Raw genomic sequence first — 19350 nt, 5'->3', positions numbered from 1 at the left:
GTATAAATCATAAGTTTTCTAGAAGCATCTGATAGGAACCGATATTCTCAGTAAAACTAATGATACGTTCCTATGGAGACAAGAAAAACAGAACAATTCCCATTGAATAACTATACGTGAAATATCTCGCACACCAGATTAGATATTTCAAACTTACGAAACTCTTAACAACCCATTTCAGAAGAAGTAGCTGAACTTTATTAGTAATAATGAGAATATATCTAATAAATTAGTCCATTCTATTTTGACGAAACAGTCTATACAACTCATTAAAACTACTCTCAAATATAATAATTGACTTTCGAATATAAAATACGGATTTGTTCGAATATACATGCAATGGATTTTAAAGATACTACTGATATTATTTACAATATAACGCTGGTTCAAAACTCGCATGAGCCATGTTTAGTACTTTTGATATATCAATAGAAACCTATTATTAACTATCATCTACGAATCTGGTAATATCGATTTTTTTGAAGTAGTTTCTGCTTCGATACCCTTATCTTGATTCCTATATTCACCCCAACCATTGTACGCTAGATGTTGGGCAGAGTCTTCTTCATTTCTAAAATGAACACTTCCATGATGCGGGTAATTGTTGTACTGATGATAGTTTGGGGAATACTGTTGCTGATAAGCTACACCAGCTGGGGAATATGGAGGACCTGCTGGGCCGAAGAATGATGCTGAAAAATTTTATTATATTCAATAAAATAGATTGTTTTCAATATTGCAATGCAAAAATTTTATAATTCACGTCAAAATCAGAGCAAAATGAAGACAATGTTGACAGTTTTTTTTCAAGCCATACACCTCGAGATACCACACAATCTCTAAAGAGTATTCTATTGGAATATTACATTGAAGTGACCACAACAAGTTAGCGTATTCATCAAACGTTGTACATACTAACATAAGACCAAATCATACAGATTCTTCAGTTTCCGTACAGTCTCGACATATTATCTGCAATTTTTGGTTCTTTACGTTAGAGGTTATTCCGAAAAATGACATTTAGAACTACTTGAGAAACTGGAAACACTACTGGAAACATGATATTAAATCAAATTGGAATGAATAAAAACACTAATGTGGATATATGAAAATATTTTACGATAGTTTTGAGACAAACCAAAGTACAATATGATGTTTGCCTTTCAAAAAGGGATAAAAATATTTAAAGGCTTCTATTTGTAAGCTTTACTGGATATACATGTCATCATTGTCTTCTTCAGTCAACCCATTCCTATTGAATTACTGTATAGTACTCCATGCAACTTACCTCCACTAGGTTTCAGCATAGGCTTACAGAAGTTGAAGAACGCAATTGCTCCTGGAATTATCAATGCAAGGAATCCTAAGAATTGTTTAAAAGACGCAAGTCCCAAAATAAGCGGCAAGAACAACAGTAACTTCAGTTTGAACAATTTCAATACCAACAGTAACGGAATAAAGAGTTTCTTCAATTGTTTTCTCTCTGAAAATATCACAAACTTCATTAGTTTCCCATATTCTCTTGGATTATATTTATTTGCTATTAAATAATTGATATTGAAATGAATGAATATGTGGGTCATATAGAAAGTATTATTATTAAATTTGCTATTACATAAGTACATATTATGTTATTATCCTAAAGCTCTTCTCTCAGCTAGTTCAATAATTTCACTGATAAAGACTTTTAATTAGTTTGTAGACAAAAATCTTAGCGTCATTATTGTCAACCTTATCCTTGTAGTACAATTCTTCCATCAAGATAGTTTGAGTTAAGGGTTATAATATTTCATTCAATTTATTGTGTTTTGAAGAAGTATCGCATACTTCAATATTTTAATAAGATTGATAAAATTCTATGAAATCAACTCAAAAGGTATATTTTTGTTTATTGAAATAACATATAAGTCTTGGGAGAGATTTTTATACTTTTTTAGCTGAGTAAATTTCCTTGACATTTGTTTCATATTCACCAATATGAAGTTATCAGGTAAGTAGTCAGAAAAAAATTCCATTATATCATAATTATGAACCCTTCCAGTCCATCCGACTGGAGTAAATCCTCCCCAATCAAACTTATTAGTCCCTTACAATGTATGCTTGAAGATTACAAAGGAGTAGGTATTTTGTTTTGTTCTGAACACTACTGAAGCGCAATAGATCCATCACAGCAATAACAAAAACTCTCTTTTTGTCCTTGTATCTATAATAATAAATACTCTTTTTACTCTATCTTTCTGAATCGACCTAGAAGAGCTTGAGTCCATATCGACCCCTGGTGGAAAACTGCGTTCCTTAGGCGATAAGGTTATTCGATGTTACTACGAAATAGAGCTACAAAAAGAAAACATTATAAAAAATCGTATTGGTTCCTACTAGAACAGAGAATTCGATGGCTTTCCGGTCTAATTTTAGTAAAGATCTTAGCAATCATTTAGATTATTATTATAGATTCGTCTCCTCCACTGGAATGATGATGGCACTGACAAAAATAACAAAACAAATGTTCAAACTAATGGACAATACATAATTGAACAGAAGAACGAATTTGTTAGTAATTAATAAGAGCTCTATTCTACCCAATCACTTTTCTAATCTTGGCATGAGGTGGAATCAATTTCGACATATATTTCCATTTAAATTACGGTTTTCCCATGCCGTTCCAATGGCTTTCCATACCTCTTCTTGACTTCTGTAATTTTTTTAACAACTATCTCTCTCAGTCTCAATATAGCTTTGTCGAGATAATTGTTGAGTTGAGAGCGAGCAGCTGTGTCGACAAAACAATTACCATGTTGGTAAATAAAATCTTTTTTTTTATGGTCTGTAAAGAGTTTGTTGCTTGTTCTATTTACTCTCCCTACGTGTACAATTAATTAGTTTTGTGTCTCTTGTCCTTTACTGTTCGTTATTTACTACCACTTTTATAAGCAACCGATATAGAACGATGATTCGTGCGAAAAATTTCATTGATATTTGTATGAATGAATGTTTGTAGGATATGATGTTCTTGTCTATCCAAATTTCCATTGTTTGCCGTTTGTTTCCCGGCAACCTAGCTTATGGAGACTATCAAGAATTGGAGAATCCTCCATGTGTTAGCTTTAAAACAAAGAACCTAGCCAATAGTTCAGCTTCCGATGAGTTGTATTGTAGTTTCTTCCACTATTTCTAAGAACTGGTAGATCGGATCGGCAGCCCTCTCTGTATATAAGATACTCTCCTTTCGTATGCCCCATGATTGGGTCTACCCTCTACTTAGCTGCGAGATTTCCACCTTGTAGAAAGAGATGAGATTATGGAGTATAAATTTTCAGCAACTTCGCATTAAAGCAATGTGTTAACCAATTCGTAAACAAAAATTCATGCAAGCATCCATTGGCTCCGACAAATGTGCTTCTTAAAATATTCAAAATAACTGCATAATTAACAAAAATCATGAAATTGTTAGTAGAAATATATCTAGTTTTTGAATAACAATATATCTTTTTTATCATGTAATTAGTGAGAAACTATTGAAATTCATTAATATTCCCATACTTCAATTAATGCATTCTAGTTCAATTTTTTTACATATCTTTGAACAAAACTATTGGAAAACGAATATTATGAGGATTAAACTAGTCAGGAATAATGTTATTTTTTTTTAATACGAGTAAAATGACATTTATAGTGATATAGCTATAGTTAACATGAAAATTACTTACTGAATAACGTATCTTTTTTGTCTTCGATTATATCGAGCTCTCCAACAATTTCATCAATGAAGCGTGGGGAGTACCTTCCTCTTTCTGTTACCTCCTCGTCAAAATCTAATTCAAATACTGTTGATTTCATGAACATCTCCAACTAAAAGAAATACATTATTAATGTTATATCAAAAAAAAATTTATGGCCGCGAATTCGTATTCATATTTATCATATAATCACTATTAAATTTGACTAATTTATGTAGAATTCCAGTCCAGTAGCACCTTTGGTTTCGAGTTTTATATCACATTATTTCAAATTAATATAAACGTGAATATTTTGAAACCAAGAATTTGTATTGAAAGTATCTCCACTCTTGAAAATGTTCAAAAATTTAATATCTTAAAAATTAACTTAATATCTGAAGATCATAAATGGAGGAACTTTGTTTTCACTTTTATAGATACATACCGATGGATAACCAATTGAAACATTCGAGTTAGTTAAGTCTGTAGGTAAAAAACTATTGAAACATTCGTTCAAATACACGTACAGACATCGTATAGTTAGATTGATGACCTGCAACAGCACAAAGAAAGTAAGAGGCTGCCTTATCCATCTAATTTGGGCGACTCGAATTATTATCTAATAATTTGACCTGTCTGCTTCCAATATCTACTGATAATTTCTCAACAATTTGTTTTATTTTGATTTTCTAGATGTAAAATAAACTAAAATAGATATTTAATTTTCACAAAAAATCTTCCGAATCGGATTTATGAGAATCAGCTGATCTCGAGCTCGTACTACGTCATTTTTTCTGCCACAAGTTACTTGCATACTGATAAGAGGTCATCATTACATTATTTCACACCTCAAAGTGTTAGGAGAGTGGTGAAGTGTGACAAGACGTATGTAAAGTCATCTGCTTTTTACCTCACATGTGATTATTGAAATACAATCCTATTTACAATGAGAACACAAAAAAGAATTAAAACTGCTGTCTTAATATGATCAGTTCCCGATGTCAAAATCTAAAATTTCTTACATTACGCTAGTTGATGCGATATTACAAACAACCATGAATTAATGTGGCGTGACTTATGAACCAAAGAAAAATCAGTGTATAGCGAAGATATTCATTACCCATGTAGAGCGCTTGCGTATACAACGAAGGGTCGAAAATGGAGCAAACTGTCGGAAGATGATCGACATATTTCCAGGTTTAATTTTCTATATGAATTTCTAGATATGGAAGCGTTATAATATATTTATTCACAGTCTTAGTGGAAAACTAATGGATTTCCGAAGTTTCGTATTAGCGGTATAATTCCATTCCATTCTAAGATCATTGGAAGTTAGGATAACCTAATACACGTACCATTACTCATGTGATTTGTGGAGTGATTTATAAAAGTATTTGAATTGGGCTTTATCACGCTTAAGTTCTATTGACAGGTAGCTCAATTGTTTTGTATTATGAAAAATTTTTTTTATAAAATTGACTGGGGTGTTGAGAATATATCACAAATTATTGCCCAGTAAAGATGTTTGAAAATACAAAACGGATTGTGCAATCAAAGAGTGTTTGATTGTTTGATTGACACTGAAAAATAACCAAATCCTCATACCCATAAAATAGGTTGATAAGGACCTTTTACCATGGAAAATTACATAGATTGAGTTATGAAATTCTAAATGGTTTTCACCGAGCAATGTTTTGAAAATAATTTGAAAACACTACATATTCTATCAGAACCGTATGTAAAAGTTTGGTATTTACGATATATTTTGAATTATAGTTTGTTGAATAGATTCTTCTTTTGGTGCCGTGCCTGTCTACAAGCGTGGGTTATCTCCATGACAATTTAATTGAATTGGTCCCTATCTGTCGCTACTTGGAATAGTTGTTTAATTCCAAGTTTGGTCCAATTTCTAATATTTCCTAGTCACGATAGCTTTTTGCGACCTTTCCATCTTCTGCTCTGAACCTTTCCGTGAATAATCAGGCGAGGGATGGGATATTTGGAACCTCGGATTATATCCCCTAAATAGCTGACCTTTCTTGTTTGTATGATATTTAGGAACTCTCGATCATTATGTAGCTGTCTAAGTACCTCTCCATTAATTGTATGTGTAATCCACGTGGTCTTGAGGACTTTCCAATAGCACCACATCTCGAACGCTTCTATTTTATTCATGATGTCAGCTTCAAGCGTCCATGTCTCACATCCGTATGAAAGATGCTTCATACATAACAGCGGAGTGTTCTTAACCGTGAGGTTTGTATTATTGAGAGTTTTTATTTGCTAAATGCACTACGTGCCATTTGAATCCTCGCTCTCATAGTCATTATGTTATTGTTGATTGAGCTCCCCAAATATTTGAAATGTGATATCAGTGTTATGTAGTGTCAGTTAATTCTAATCTGAATTGGTTCTATTCTTATTATACCTGCAGTCATCTTTTTCATTTTACTATAATTTAAACTATGCCCCATATTCGGCCAGGCTCACGTACTCTATCCAACCGCATTTGCAAGTCTTCCACGTTCTCTGCGATGATGGTGGTACCGCATTTGTACGTTACGTACATACATCAAATACATCCTTCATCTGTCAATAACTGTAGGACATTTCTGGGTTCAGGTAAATCACCTATCAGCTGATTGTGCATTGGGATTTCGATCACAGTCTCCGAACGTCGCGTTCATTTTTCGGAAAAAAATCAAACCTAAAACATGATCTACAAGAACTTTAGATTTTCATCACTTTTATGAGCGTTAATTCTTTAATGGTGTTTATTTGGTTGTATACTAGATTCTAGATGTTTAATAATTAGTATCAAACAATCTACACCCTCACAAAGATTTTGCTTTGAAGTTTGATAATAATGAGCTATTTTTATGCTGAAATGCTGGAAATAATAAATACCTCTAACCCCAATAATCTATTAACGAGGCTGCTATTTAAGGAAATAAATAGTTCAAAAATCTATAAACAAATGGAACAACCTATTAGTTGGTCTGATCGCATTGACCCACCGATGTACCGTGTGCCTACGACCTGAATAATTCGATCAGTTTCCGAACAACAATAAACGTGGTCTGGATTAGTTTCCAAACATTCAGATCATGATGGAGTTGATCCAATCATAGTCCTTGAATGTTGTGATAAGATGAGAAATGGAAAAAGCTTAAGTTTTCTGTATTAACAATGTTATATGAGTTTCTTATGTTCACGTTAGAATCTAATATAAATCTTCAGTATTCAGTAGTTTATCTATGAGTATTCACCAATTTTACAATGTGTGAATAAGTCTTTTTATATTTGCATGCCAACGAGAGGAAATTCATTCCATACAGTAATAACGAATTTTTTTTTTCATTCAATAATTGTCATCATTTATGACTTTATACCATATATGTGGAATTCCTTTTCATTATAATATATATATATATATATATATATATATATATATATATATATATTCACAGAAAGTTCGAAGATAAACTTCAATGATTAGAAGTAATAACAATTGAAACCGCATGCTGAAAAACAAGCCAGTCGAAAGAACATTACTAACAAATTATTTCTCACTTTCATCAGAAAAATAAATCAGTTAGAAGCGATGCTTAAAACAAAACTGGAATGTACTGGGACGAATTATTATTCAATGAGTACATTTAGACTTGCATTGTTACTTTGAGCGATACATTCATTTTCTTCGGCACATAAATCTAGTGAAGGAAAATATATATAGGGTGTTTCTAGATTCATGTGACAAAATTGGGGAGATTATTACTAATATGAAATTAAGATGGATTTTTCCTATAACAAAATTTCCTCAGCCATCACCTTTCATAGATATCACCCTTAAAATGTGATGACCAAAATTGAGTTTCAATTTTTTTCTCTAAAATCTCAGTAACGCTAGAAACCTTAATACTAAACTAAAATACGATTCTTAATAAATGCTGGAAATAACCACCTCTAGCCAAAATACATGAACGTAGTCTACGTGTCATGGATTGACGTACACATTTAGAAAAAATATAATAAAAAGTCAATTATAGTCACCACTTTTTAAGGGAGATATCTAGGAAAGGGGTAAGCTGAGGAAATTGTGTTATAGGAAAGACCCATCTTAATTTCATGAGAGCAATCACCTACTGAATTTTATTGCATTAATTTAGAAGCATCTTGTTTATATAAACTTGCGGGAGTATCTAAAGAAAGAATAAATTATATTTTCTTACAATAGTATATCCACTTAGCTTGAAAGTAATGATATAAAAAGGGAAAAATTGATTACTCACAGATCAAAAATAATTACTTATCAGTTTCTCTAAAAGCCGTCGAAAAGAAAATGGTAGTATAATGTGGTGTCGAGTACCTACGCATAGTAAAAGGATTTCTCTGTGTGACATTAAGAGAATCCGAATAAATTATGAGCTCTATTCTAATGGAGCACATTGTTTCAGAATCTTTGAAACACATTTGTACAATTAATCTATTATTTTCTATACAATTCACAATCAAATACCACATTTTCATTCAAGTGTCTCATTGTATATTCGGGTCTATTATTCTTCATGAAGGCCCGCAGTTGTCATTGATTCAGTTTTTTGTTGAAATAATTCTAAAACCTCTATTTAATTCAGAAACTCATGTATGGATTATCAGTAACCAATTTAACAAATGTACAGCAAAACGTGGTTAATCACGATAAGGATGGGTTCATATTTGGCGACGAAGTTTGCAACAGGGGAAATAATTTTAAATAAATACAAAGATATATTTATGACTCCATATATTGGATTTAAACTCACATAGTGTTTTAATAACATCCGGTATAACGACAGTATTGATAAAAATATGTAGTTATATTTAAATTTAGAAGGAATACCCTACTGATCATGTAGGCTGGGATAACCTTATTCAAAATAACTATCACTCCCAGATTCATTGGATGTTAATTCACCATCACCACACTCTTAATCCGTGATAATTATAATGGACTACCTTCTACTTTGTATGAAGTTTTGTGTCTACGTACCAACAGACTTGCTATTTCGTCGAGTGCATATTTATTGTGAGAACGTTTATGTTATCGCACAATATGAAGTAGATGAATTTCAAGCAGTTATTCGTTTCTCAATTTTAATGTTTAATAGGTTTGATCCAACCTACTAATCTGAACCGTTCTCGGAATGGTTATCGTTTAAATGACATTTCTGCGCAATCTCTGGCTATGCACGGTAACAATACTTGCTATCAACCAAGTATCGAAAAGACCGTCCCGGAAATAGTTCATGAACGACGTCTAAGTCGGTTGAAACACAAAACAGAATCGTTTGCATAACGGTAACCGCCCGATTGGAACACGTACGGTTCTTTGACAGGTTCAAACGAACCTAATAATAAGTCAGCGATTCAAGTTGCTGATGTCTGTATTTCTTAAAACAACGACTTTGGTAGTGAGTATTGATAACAATTACTAATCCCAGTTTTACAAAAATCAATTTCCAAATACATATCAGATCATATGCTTATGATAGTCTCACGTTTCGAGTAAGGAAAATAAATTTAAACCATTTAAATATTTAATGTTATGTGGTTCTCATTCAATTCGGTAGCATAATATGATTTGTTGTCCTAAAAATCCTTAAATTTTCATAAAAACTCCCATGTCCTCACAAGATGTTTTCATTATCAGTTAATAATCTTTTCCTTAAACAATTCAGGGAGTATTTTTGTACTACCCTACTTTACCCTTCTTTACTCGCGTTAATGTATGACTGAACATTTTCTTTGAATGTTTTATAGTCACGTTTACTTATACACAGTTGTCACTTGTATTCAATATATAAAATAATAGAATCGCAAGACATTTCACTAACAGTTCGTAGCTTGGCACTGTACTAAGAAGGACAGATTCAGTTTGTGGTATAAAATTTGGCAACACGGCAATGCCATTCTGCTCACAGATCACATGATAGCTGTACAAATGTTGGTTATAATTAACAAGTTAATTTCTGTCGTTTTTCGAAAAATAAAAAATTGGTTACTGACATTGCTATTGTATTTGCAAAAAAGATTTATTTATATAAAAAAACCTATGACAACCGTTGACAAACGTATAATTAGTAAATTAATTTAAAAAAAGGACGTATTTTTCATTTTTGCATTTGAGCTGGAGCAGTGAGAATTCAATAACATATCAGGTTTTTTACTGACAAAATGTCTATTTAAGTAAACTTTACGCTGCAAACACTTCGCATAATGTTAAAATGAAAAATTCAGTCAAGAACCATGCTTGATTGCAACCTAGCCCAACCTAAGAGAACTAACAAAAATTGGAAACAGAATGAACGGTGACTCTTGCCCATCATTACAATCAATTAAAAATTGGTCTATGTTGTTTTGCTAGGGACGAGAATCATTTGAGGATTACCCACGTGCGGGAGGTCCTGTGACAGTGACTACTCCAGAAAACATTTATTTAGTGGATAAAAATTGTCTGTGAGTGTGATCGGCGCTTACAAGCAAAAGAAATTGCAGCACATACCGGCATTTTCATAAGGTGGGTGCCTCTAATTCTGAGAGCAGTGCAAAAGCAGCGTCGATTAGAATGTTGTGAGCAATTTTAAGATCATTTTCACAAGTACCAAGAAAATGTAAACCAATGAACTGTAACAGGTGGTGAAACTATGGTCTTTTACAATGATCCAATTTCCAAAAGAGATTACATAGAATGGCATCGAAAAGGAGAGACCGTGCCAAGAAAGAAAATATCACGAATAGCACCTCAAAAAAAACTGATAGCTACAATATTCTGAGACTGCGAGGGTATTTTTCTTTTGAGTTCAAAGAATCGAATACACCGTGAATGCAGCGTATTAGGTAATGCAACTTACTAAGGCAGTTGCGTAAAAAAATTCAATATAAAAGGGGCGGAAAAATCAGTTGATGTGTACGCTTGCTTCATGACAATTCTTCAATCCACACTGTTTCGCTTTCCGTGAATGTGTCCTTACAGAAATTGAACACCAACCATATAGCCTAGATCTGGTCCTGTCCGACTATTTTTTGTTTTCAAAGCTGAAGGCCGATGTGCAAAGTACGATTTCAATGATGCATCATATTTTGATAGTGGCATAGAAGTATGAGTCAGACACTCAAAAAGAAATGGAATGCATTACGTAGCGCAATGGAAAAACGAAATGGTATGCTGCTAGAGCGAAGCCCAATATGTAATCTTCAGGGTACTGACACGTTTGGAACAAACCAAAGAATTGAGCTATTCCGACCGTGTAACTTGTTAGCATATGCTGGTTACATTAACATATATTTTCCAAATTTCGAAAATTGTTATACATCACTTTTTGTCTGGAATATCCATTCCAGTCGTGTATTACCAAACTTCCCAAATACTCTACCACCACATGGATATTTCCATATACTTATAGGTTCTCCTGCAAACGTGTCCTTGTGATATTTCCTTTATGTGAACCTCGTTATCATTTTATCATTATAAACTATTCTCGTTCAATAAATCTCTAGTTGTTCCTACGTCTACATTCCTTAGTCTCATGATTTTTGCAGTGTACTCGACATTTTGTTCTCATGCTGTCTTTTAGACGCTTAACTTAAAAAAGATATTAGAAAAACTTACAAGCGAGTATAAAGAATGAAGTCACAACAATTTCACACAAATTCTCTGCCTCTAGTAGACGTTGTAAATAAAAATGACGTTTTAAGGTCAAAACTTGAATTTGATTAAACTTTTTGAATAGAGTTAGATGTTTAATTCATTTATACTGTATCTGATTAGCGAAATTCCTGTTTTTTTATTTCTAAATAATTCTCAGTCATCCTTCCCTTTACACGATTTATTCTAAAGGCTCTTTATTTCCTTTTTATTATAGTCGACTTAGCAGCATATTTGTTTTGATTCATTTGAATCCATAGTTATTTCAAGTTCTCATTATATCCTCTAGTGCAATGTTGAACTGTTGACTACTTATTTGAAGTCAAGTGAGAGCACTTAGACTTGAATATTATATCCATAACATTCTTCAGCTATTAAACTTCTGGTATGTTTGCATCTGTTATTGAGTTTCAGTGTCAAAACCCTTTTTAAGACCACCTGATTTTGGGTTATATCAACTTTTTAACCTTCCGTTAATTCTTGTGGCTGAATTCATACTCTATGTTTCTTCATAATTGCCGCATATATTAGTATCTTCTTCTTTCAATATTGCTTCATAAGTTCCAGACTATTTCGTCGAATTTGGTCCCGATTGACTGAATTCGACATTTGGTACATGGGTCTAGGTGTTGTGTTCTCTTAACTTATTTCGTATTTACCACTCAAAAGACATTGCACTTATAAGAAAACTTGAATTATGGTAGAAACTAGTATTTTATTAGACATAGCTAAATATCAAGAAAAAATCAATCGAGAACTTTCCATTCCTTAAGAGAGTAGTTTCGAGAACACATTGTAGATATAACATTTGATGATGAAAGGTTTCTAATTGTTATTGAGCTACATTTTTCAGAAAAGATTCCAATGCCAAGAAAACGATTATTTATTTTCACCGTCTTAACGCAATGCTGTTGATACGTGTTTAAAAGTTTTTTGTGAATTCATATATGACCTGATATTCTAAAAATTCATCTATTCTGAACACGAAACACATATATTAATGTATGATATACTCACCTTCCGTTTAACAAATTTAACTAGTTGATCCCACTCTGGTTCATTCGCTCTTGGACTCTCTGAATATTCGTAAGGTTCCCGAGATAATTGCCTTAGTTGACTTTCTGGAATCCTTTTAACCCTAGCATTTTCAGTAAGGTAATATTCCGGCTAAAATAAATATTAATATTAAAACACATTAGATTTGGCGAACCACTATGTTTGTTTCCTCTTAGAGTATATGAAATGAAAATATGTAACCGAAACTGCGAAGTTAAGCTATGTAGAAGGCCAAATTAGAACATTGTTGTTTCAGTCCCTACTGGGGATGAGTTCCAAATTCTAGTTGGTAATGTTTAGAAATGAAGTTGACATCTCTAATTGACTGGGTGAATATTGAGATCTTTATATCTTATATCTACGAAAATATGTTATTTTGAAAGTTTTTGATAATATGAATTCATGAGATTCATTGGGTTGGGGACAAAGTAATTTCGGTTTTATAGTAAAAAATAAAACCTTTTTTTCAACGAAGAATAGTTTTTTATCAATTATATATTTTCCATTTTGCTAAATGATCTTCTGCCATTTTTATTTCAGCTCCATGATTCCGTGCTCATAAAATTTCTGGTCCTTATCAGCGAAAAACTGAATCAGGTGCGATTGAAGATCATCGTCATTTGTGAAAGTTTGACCTTTCAAAGAATTTTGCGAACTCTGAAATAAATGGTAAGCAGATGGTGCCAGATCAATGCTGTAGGGAGGATGTGGCATCACTTCCCAGCCAAGCTCCAATAGGTTTCCACGAGTTGTGAGGCCTTGCATTATCATGGTTGAATACCGAACCTTTCCGATTTGACAATTATGGCAGTTTTTCATTGATAGCTCTATCCAGTTTGATCGTTTGGTTCCTTAGAAGCAGCTCAAGACGTTTGTGATCCCACCAACCTGATAAATTTTTCAATAGTATAACAATCGAGAGAGATGCAGTGAAAACTTATCTCATATGATGCAAATGACTGCTTCTAAGAAAGTTATCGCCTACCTTTGCCACATGGTAACGCTTTCAGGTATATTTCAAAATAAATACCAATCCCGCAATGTCTAGGTGGGTGATATATGTCTTATCTAATGCCCAAAGGTACATTCTTGCACGATCTCCTTAATCAGTTTGACCACTTAAAATTGTGAGACTCACGTTTTTGGAAATTGTGTGACGTATGTATCTTGTCGAGTAAGTGAAATTGGTTCTATTTGTCTTGTGAATTTGACATGTTTTCCTCCATAGTATGATTCCTAATTCTTTTATTCATAAGCCTACTAAATATAATTTCAAATAACTATTTTGAGTAGAGAAACTATGTTTTTATATGGCAATATCACTTATTTATACTCAGTGATAACCTTATTTTTGTTTTTTGTATGAGGGTATATATTTATGTCGACCCCCTAGAGCCGAATGTAGACACGGATGAGTTTTGAGCAAAAAAAAGTCGGAGCCTAAGTTCTATTTTATAATTATTTTCGTGTGATTTGAATAATTTCTTATCTTATTAGGTTACTGGACAACCTACCATCCCAACAATTACGATCCAATGCCAAAATATTTCTGCATAAGGACCACGCTGATAGCAACAGTGACAACACTCCGGCTGAACAAATGGATAGCGAATCAAGAAATCAACGATTGAACAGGAAAAAATAGAAAGTCAAACGAGATGTCACAAAGAAGCAGATTTCGTTGAGAGACATTTCCAACAATTCATAGACGATGAGTGATTCAGCATTTCGTGGAAGAAAGTAGCCGATATGCTCTGTTTTTGAATTATCTCGATTCCATCATAGGAATTGGCAATTTCACACTTGAGCAGATACAATAATTTTATTAGAATTGGTATGAGAAATATCGGCGTAACTCAATGAAGTCAAAGGGATAGATTTGTGACAATATATATACACTTTATAGATATACACAGAATTTATAGATAGTACGAGGAATAAGGTATGGAAGATCTATTTATTCATATAAATGATAAAGAAGAGCTGAATTGATCATGAAGAAAAATAATGGACGTTAGTTTATCGGCAGGTAAAAAATATAGAGTGTCAACACAAATTATAGCTAAGTAAGCTTTGAAATCTAACAGGACAAAAGTCAAACATAAGTACAAAGTACGAAAAATGATTCAGAAAATCTGCTAGCCCATGGTTGGTACTAAAAGCTTCAGGTAAAAATGAATTTTCGATAAAATCTATATATGAATATTTTGTTTTCATCTGCAGAGATGGCAAATTTTGAGCTCCAACAGGACAGAGTCAACCATAAATACGGAGTACGAAAAATAATCAAGAAAATCTGCCAGCCCATAGTTGGTACTTAATGAAAAGCTTCAGGTGAAAATAAATTAGCTATGAAATCTGTCTTCTTCAAGTACCATACACTTTGCAGCGTGTAAGTGTTCTCTTGTTCAAAACTTCTAATCTATTATCTGCAGGCACCCTACTTCTGCAGCACGACGAAAAATTGTTGCCACACCCTGAATACCACACCATTGTTTTCTATATCGTAGTCAGGAATATTGTTTACGCCGTGGTCCTCTATATATGAGCAATTTTCTTCAGCAGAGTTATTTTCATTTTTGGAAACGGATGATATCATGATTTAAATATCTTGCAATACCAGAGAATTCACAAACATGAGAAAAAGTTATGGTAAAAGACCTAGAGGTTATTGAAAAATATACTGTGCTTAAGGCCAGAACCGTTTAAATAGATCGGAATATAAGCTATTAACGGATAGTAATTCGTGGTAAGAAATGGTGCTGGTCTCTTAATTCATGGTTACTAGACGTAGCTATGCTGGATTCTGTACAATAGAACAGAAGTAAAAAGGTGTCGCAACTTATATTCATAAAAAAAGGTAGTCAATACCTTTCTGAGAAACTCAAGTGAGCTTGAAGTGAATCTAAATTAACAATGAGAGGAATAAGCTTAAAATGTTGGTCTTTTATTACATTCGATATTGAGTGAGGATTTTATATATTAAAAAATGATATTTAATTTTTTTTTCGTAAAATACTATTGCGTTGAAAATGGAGATAATGGTGATGTTTAATTTGTCCTCTTTCGAAAGCATTTTGAACTAATTGATATAATTCCGGTACTAATTAGTTTAAAAGAAAGGATAACATCAGCTGCTCCTTCCATACTATAATATAGAAAGACCAAAAGATATAAATTTATGAATAGGAAATCTTAAGAGAAATGATTGGTTGCTGCCATTTATTCGTTAAATTTTATGCTTGTATGCCGACTGTTCACTTGAAAAGCTGATGATATATGCTTTCATTGCACTGATTATCACATAATTTGATAGCATACTTACTTTGGTGAAAAAATTCTCAAAAGAAGCTAACGCTCTTGATTTGAAACAATCGGCTAGATCTCCATTAAGACAGGCAGCGTTTGCTGATGCTAAATACGGATCTGTCTCAGGACCTGTTCCAAAACCTATCCAGTCAAGAAGGTTACGTCCTAAAAACATTTTATAAAATAACAATAGTTCAAAAAAACGATCCAAAATAAAGCTATTTGCTACGTTATTCACCATTATTGGCTATTTATTAATTGGGAAAACCCAAGATCATAAAGGGCAAAGTTATTTCCATAACCAATTGTTCGAAAACTTCAGTCAATAGGTTGATATAATTCTAATAATCAAATTTACATTTCCAGGTTTTGCAGTGATTCTCTCACATGTATCTTCTGGAAAACTATAAAATGTTTGATTGTCAGAGTAAATGAGAAGCTGTAGAATAAACACGAAAAGAGAAAACTACTTCATTAAAAGCAAAAAAGTACACTACTTAGAAGTGGATTTATACTATTTCCTCGAAAAGGAACAGCGTTTACTAATTTTAGATTTGCCAAACAATACCAAACGACTTATCATGTCAAAGAGATACATATGTTGAAATTAATTTAGTGAATTCTAGGTCAGCCTTAGTTAGATTTTAGGTTTTATTTATACAGTAGTATTCATGATTCTTGAATAAGATTGTGTTTTCAATAATTTCAGCAAGATAGAATAAAAGATGAAGCAGATAGGAGAAGTTATTTCACAAAAAGCAGCAAACAAATCCACAGTATGAATTTTTGTATAAATAATATTTTCTAATATGGATAAAAAACAAAATCAGTCAGGTTTTATAGTTGGAATAATTGAATTCAATCATAGACCCTTTTTTGACTTTGTCAAACCACCTCCAAATGATTATTCTCGAATATTATTAAACTAAGTAGATAAACTCAATTTAAGAATTCAAGGAATGGATTTATAACTTCTTTCAAAATAACCAAAAGTACAAGATCGAGTATCCAAATTTGCGGTCTGCTATACGACCCATAACGAAGATTTACCAGTACCGATTGCGCCTTTAGATATGCAAAATATTATTTTAGAAGATACTGGAGACAACGTATCATCGAGAAGCTCCGAAGAACAATGCCTCGACCCTATTTTTACTCCAAGAACCAGTTCCAGCGAGCCACATTTGATTGTTCAAAGTGAGTTGAATGATTTAGCACGTGATTTGGGGTTATCAAAGCAACAGTCTGAGCTTCTTGCTTCCCGTCTTAAGGAATGGAACTTGTTAGGTAAAAGACAAAAATTATGACCTTTAGAAAAAGAAATGCTACATTTTCTGCAGTCTACAGTCTAACTTAACCTAATCTAAAGATAAAACTTGATATTGAGCATAATCCCAGTGAGTGGCGCAAATTTATTGACTCGTCTAAATACAGTTTAAAAGCAGTGTGATTACACAATAGAAATTTAAAACCGTCAATACCAGTTCTTCATTCTGTGAAGATGAAAGAAACTTATGAAAATAATCGCTTGCTTTTAGACAAAATTAACTACAACAAGTATAAGTGGCAAATATGTGGGAAGGTAATTGGAATTTTAATGGGACTTCAGGGAGAGTTTTTCCTTGTCTATGTGACAGTGCAGTAGATCATTACTATGTTGGAAAAAAATGGCATACAAGAGGTGAGTTTCAGCCGGGATCTCAAAATGTTGAGTTCATACCCCCTGTAGATCACAAAAATGTCTTTCTCCCCCCCCTACACATTAAACTTGGATTGATGAGAAAAAATTGATAAAAAGGGTGATAGATTCAAATACCTTAGAGAAGTATTTCCCCAATTGAGTGATGCCAAATTGAAGGAAGGTATTTTTATTTGGCCACAAATAAGAAAAATATGGCTATGTAGAAACGTACCACAATCTCTCGAAATAATAAAACCTTCTAGAAGTTGTGAAGGTACATAGGTAATCAAAACCTTAAAATTTTTTAAAATTATCGTGACTCTCTGATACTTTTTTGGCTTTTATAAAAAAATATGCCTTAAACAGTTGAAAATAGTCCAATTTACTTGAAGTAAAGCTTAAAAAAGGTAAGCAAAAGACAGTCACAATATATACTCTACTAGTCTATTAAATATTATCAATTGGCTTGCCTCGATAAAGATGACAATTCACAACTATCACCATTTAACAAAAATAGTTGTCTACATTGAGCAAATGGAAATAGATTCACAAAATCCTGTTACATGTAAACAACGTGCTATCAAATTCAATGAATATAATTCGATGAATATTATGCTACTGTATAAAATAATCATAAAATAACATCATACTTTTGTTAATCAAATATTCAAGACGTTTTTGAGCTCGTTATACCTAAACCCTCACTCGACTGATATTAGAAAATTGTTTTGTGACATATATATACTTTTCAAATTCTAACCACGCCACTGTTCAAGTTCACTCACCTTGGCCGTTATCGTTAGCATCCTCAGGTCGGTAATTATCTTGGCCTCTAGACTGCAGCGCCACTAGTGACACCAATGAAAACAAAAACATCCATTTAGAAAACTCCAACATCACTTTCAATATTAGTATTAACACTAAATAAACAGACAAAAAGTACGTTTATTCTTCAATCACTTTGATATTGAGTGTCTCGAATGAAGAATTCGCGAACGTGTACACCTAACGGTACCACTCTACCATGAAATTCCAAATAGGTACTCCTGGTACTCCTGATAGTTTACTTGATTTAATTTGTGATCTTGTAGCAAAGATCTATATATAGATATTTGGAGGGGTTTTCTTATTGTGTGCAATATTTCAATTTTTAGTTCTCCGATTAAATAACTATTAGGTAAGAGGGGTAATACCCAGAGAAAGTGACACAGCGTCGTGTTGTTCCATTTCGTTCAATAACATTGTTTAATTCTTAGTAATAAACTTGATGGTCTTCTATATCCGTTAAATGTTATGTAATAATTAACAAAATGCTAAAATTCATATTGCAATGTGCGTGAGTATTGTTTAGATTTAGAATACAATGGGAATTCCTTGAATTATCAACAAGTTCAATTGTTCCTTTAGGAGGAAATTTTACACAAATGCGAATATTGTAGTAGTCTGACGAAAGTTGATGAATACAGTGTATATTTTATATAAAATATTTACAATATTCTTAAATAAATAAACTTACCTACAATATTATGAATGAGTTTATAAGGAGTAGCATTCCAATATAGAAGACGGTTTCGAAAACCAATGAAATATAAAATTTGGAAATTGACATTTGATAGTGCTGACACGATACACATTTGACGTCACGTTGGAATCAAAATGTGAAGTATAATGTATGCTGTATACCTGTTATAAAGTTTTATTTTGATTTCAAAAGTAATGTTTTATGCAAAGACATGTCTATATATGTATTATTCATATGGCTATTGAATTTCCTGCTTTTCCGTTAAATAAGACACTATTCTAAACAAAATTACGGAATTATTCAATTTAATAATATTGTTTCTGATTATTTAATTTATTTAAATATTCCATCGAATCATATATAGGTAAATGAATAATGT

The 19350-nt window shown here is 32.5% G+C and overlaps 1 protein-coding gene across 1 annotated transcript; it reads right to left on the bottom strand.

Annotated features, from left to right (window-relative positions):
* Positions 1 to 453: 453 nt before the first annotated feature.
* Positions 454 to 18346, bottom strand: LOC130891292 (uncharacterized). The gene is made up of 6 exons (XM_057795934.1): positions 18235 to 18346; positions 15785 to 15933; positions 12421 to 12570; positions 3708 to 3849; positions 1265 to 1483; positions 454 to 674 (listed from the first exon to the last, which is right to left on the bottom strand). Exons 1-6 carry the CDS (start codon positions 18344 to 18346, stop codon positions 454 to 456), a joined length of 993 nt encoding a protein of 330 aa, XP_057651917.1.
* Positions 18347 to 19350: the final 1004 nt, after the last annotated feature.

Source organism: Diorhabda carinulata, chromosome 3, assembly GCF_026250575.1.
Source record: "Diorhabda carinulata isolate Delta chromosome 3, icDioCari1.1, whole genome shotgun sequence".
In the NCBI taxonomy this organism is placed as follows: Eukaryota; Metazoa; Arthropoda; class Insecta; order Coleoptera; family Chrysomelidae; genus Diorhabda; species Diorhabda carinulata.
The sequence above is the reverse complement of the archived record's forward strand: the minus strand, read 5'-3'. Positions and strand labels throughout refer to the sequence as shown.

What these genes read in the sequence shown, in the direction of transcription:
- LOC130891292 (XM_057795934.1), bottom strand. Translation starts at nt 18,346, where the DNA reads ATGTTGGAGTTTTCTAAATGGATGTTTTTGTTTTCATTGGTGTCACTA. An exon ending in TGCTAACGATAACGGCCAAG is followed by an intron (nt 15,934 to 18,234) that starts GTGAGTGAACTT and finishes AAATGTTTTTAG; the next exon opens with GACGTAACCTTCTTGACTGG. An exon ending in CAAAAAAGATACGTTATTCA is followed by an intron (nt 1,484 to 3,707) that starts GTAAGTAATTTT and finishes TGATATTTTCAG; the next exon opens with AGAGAAAACAATTGAAGAAA.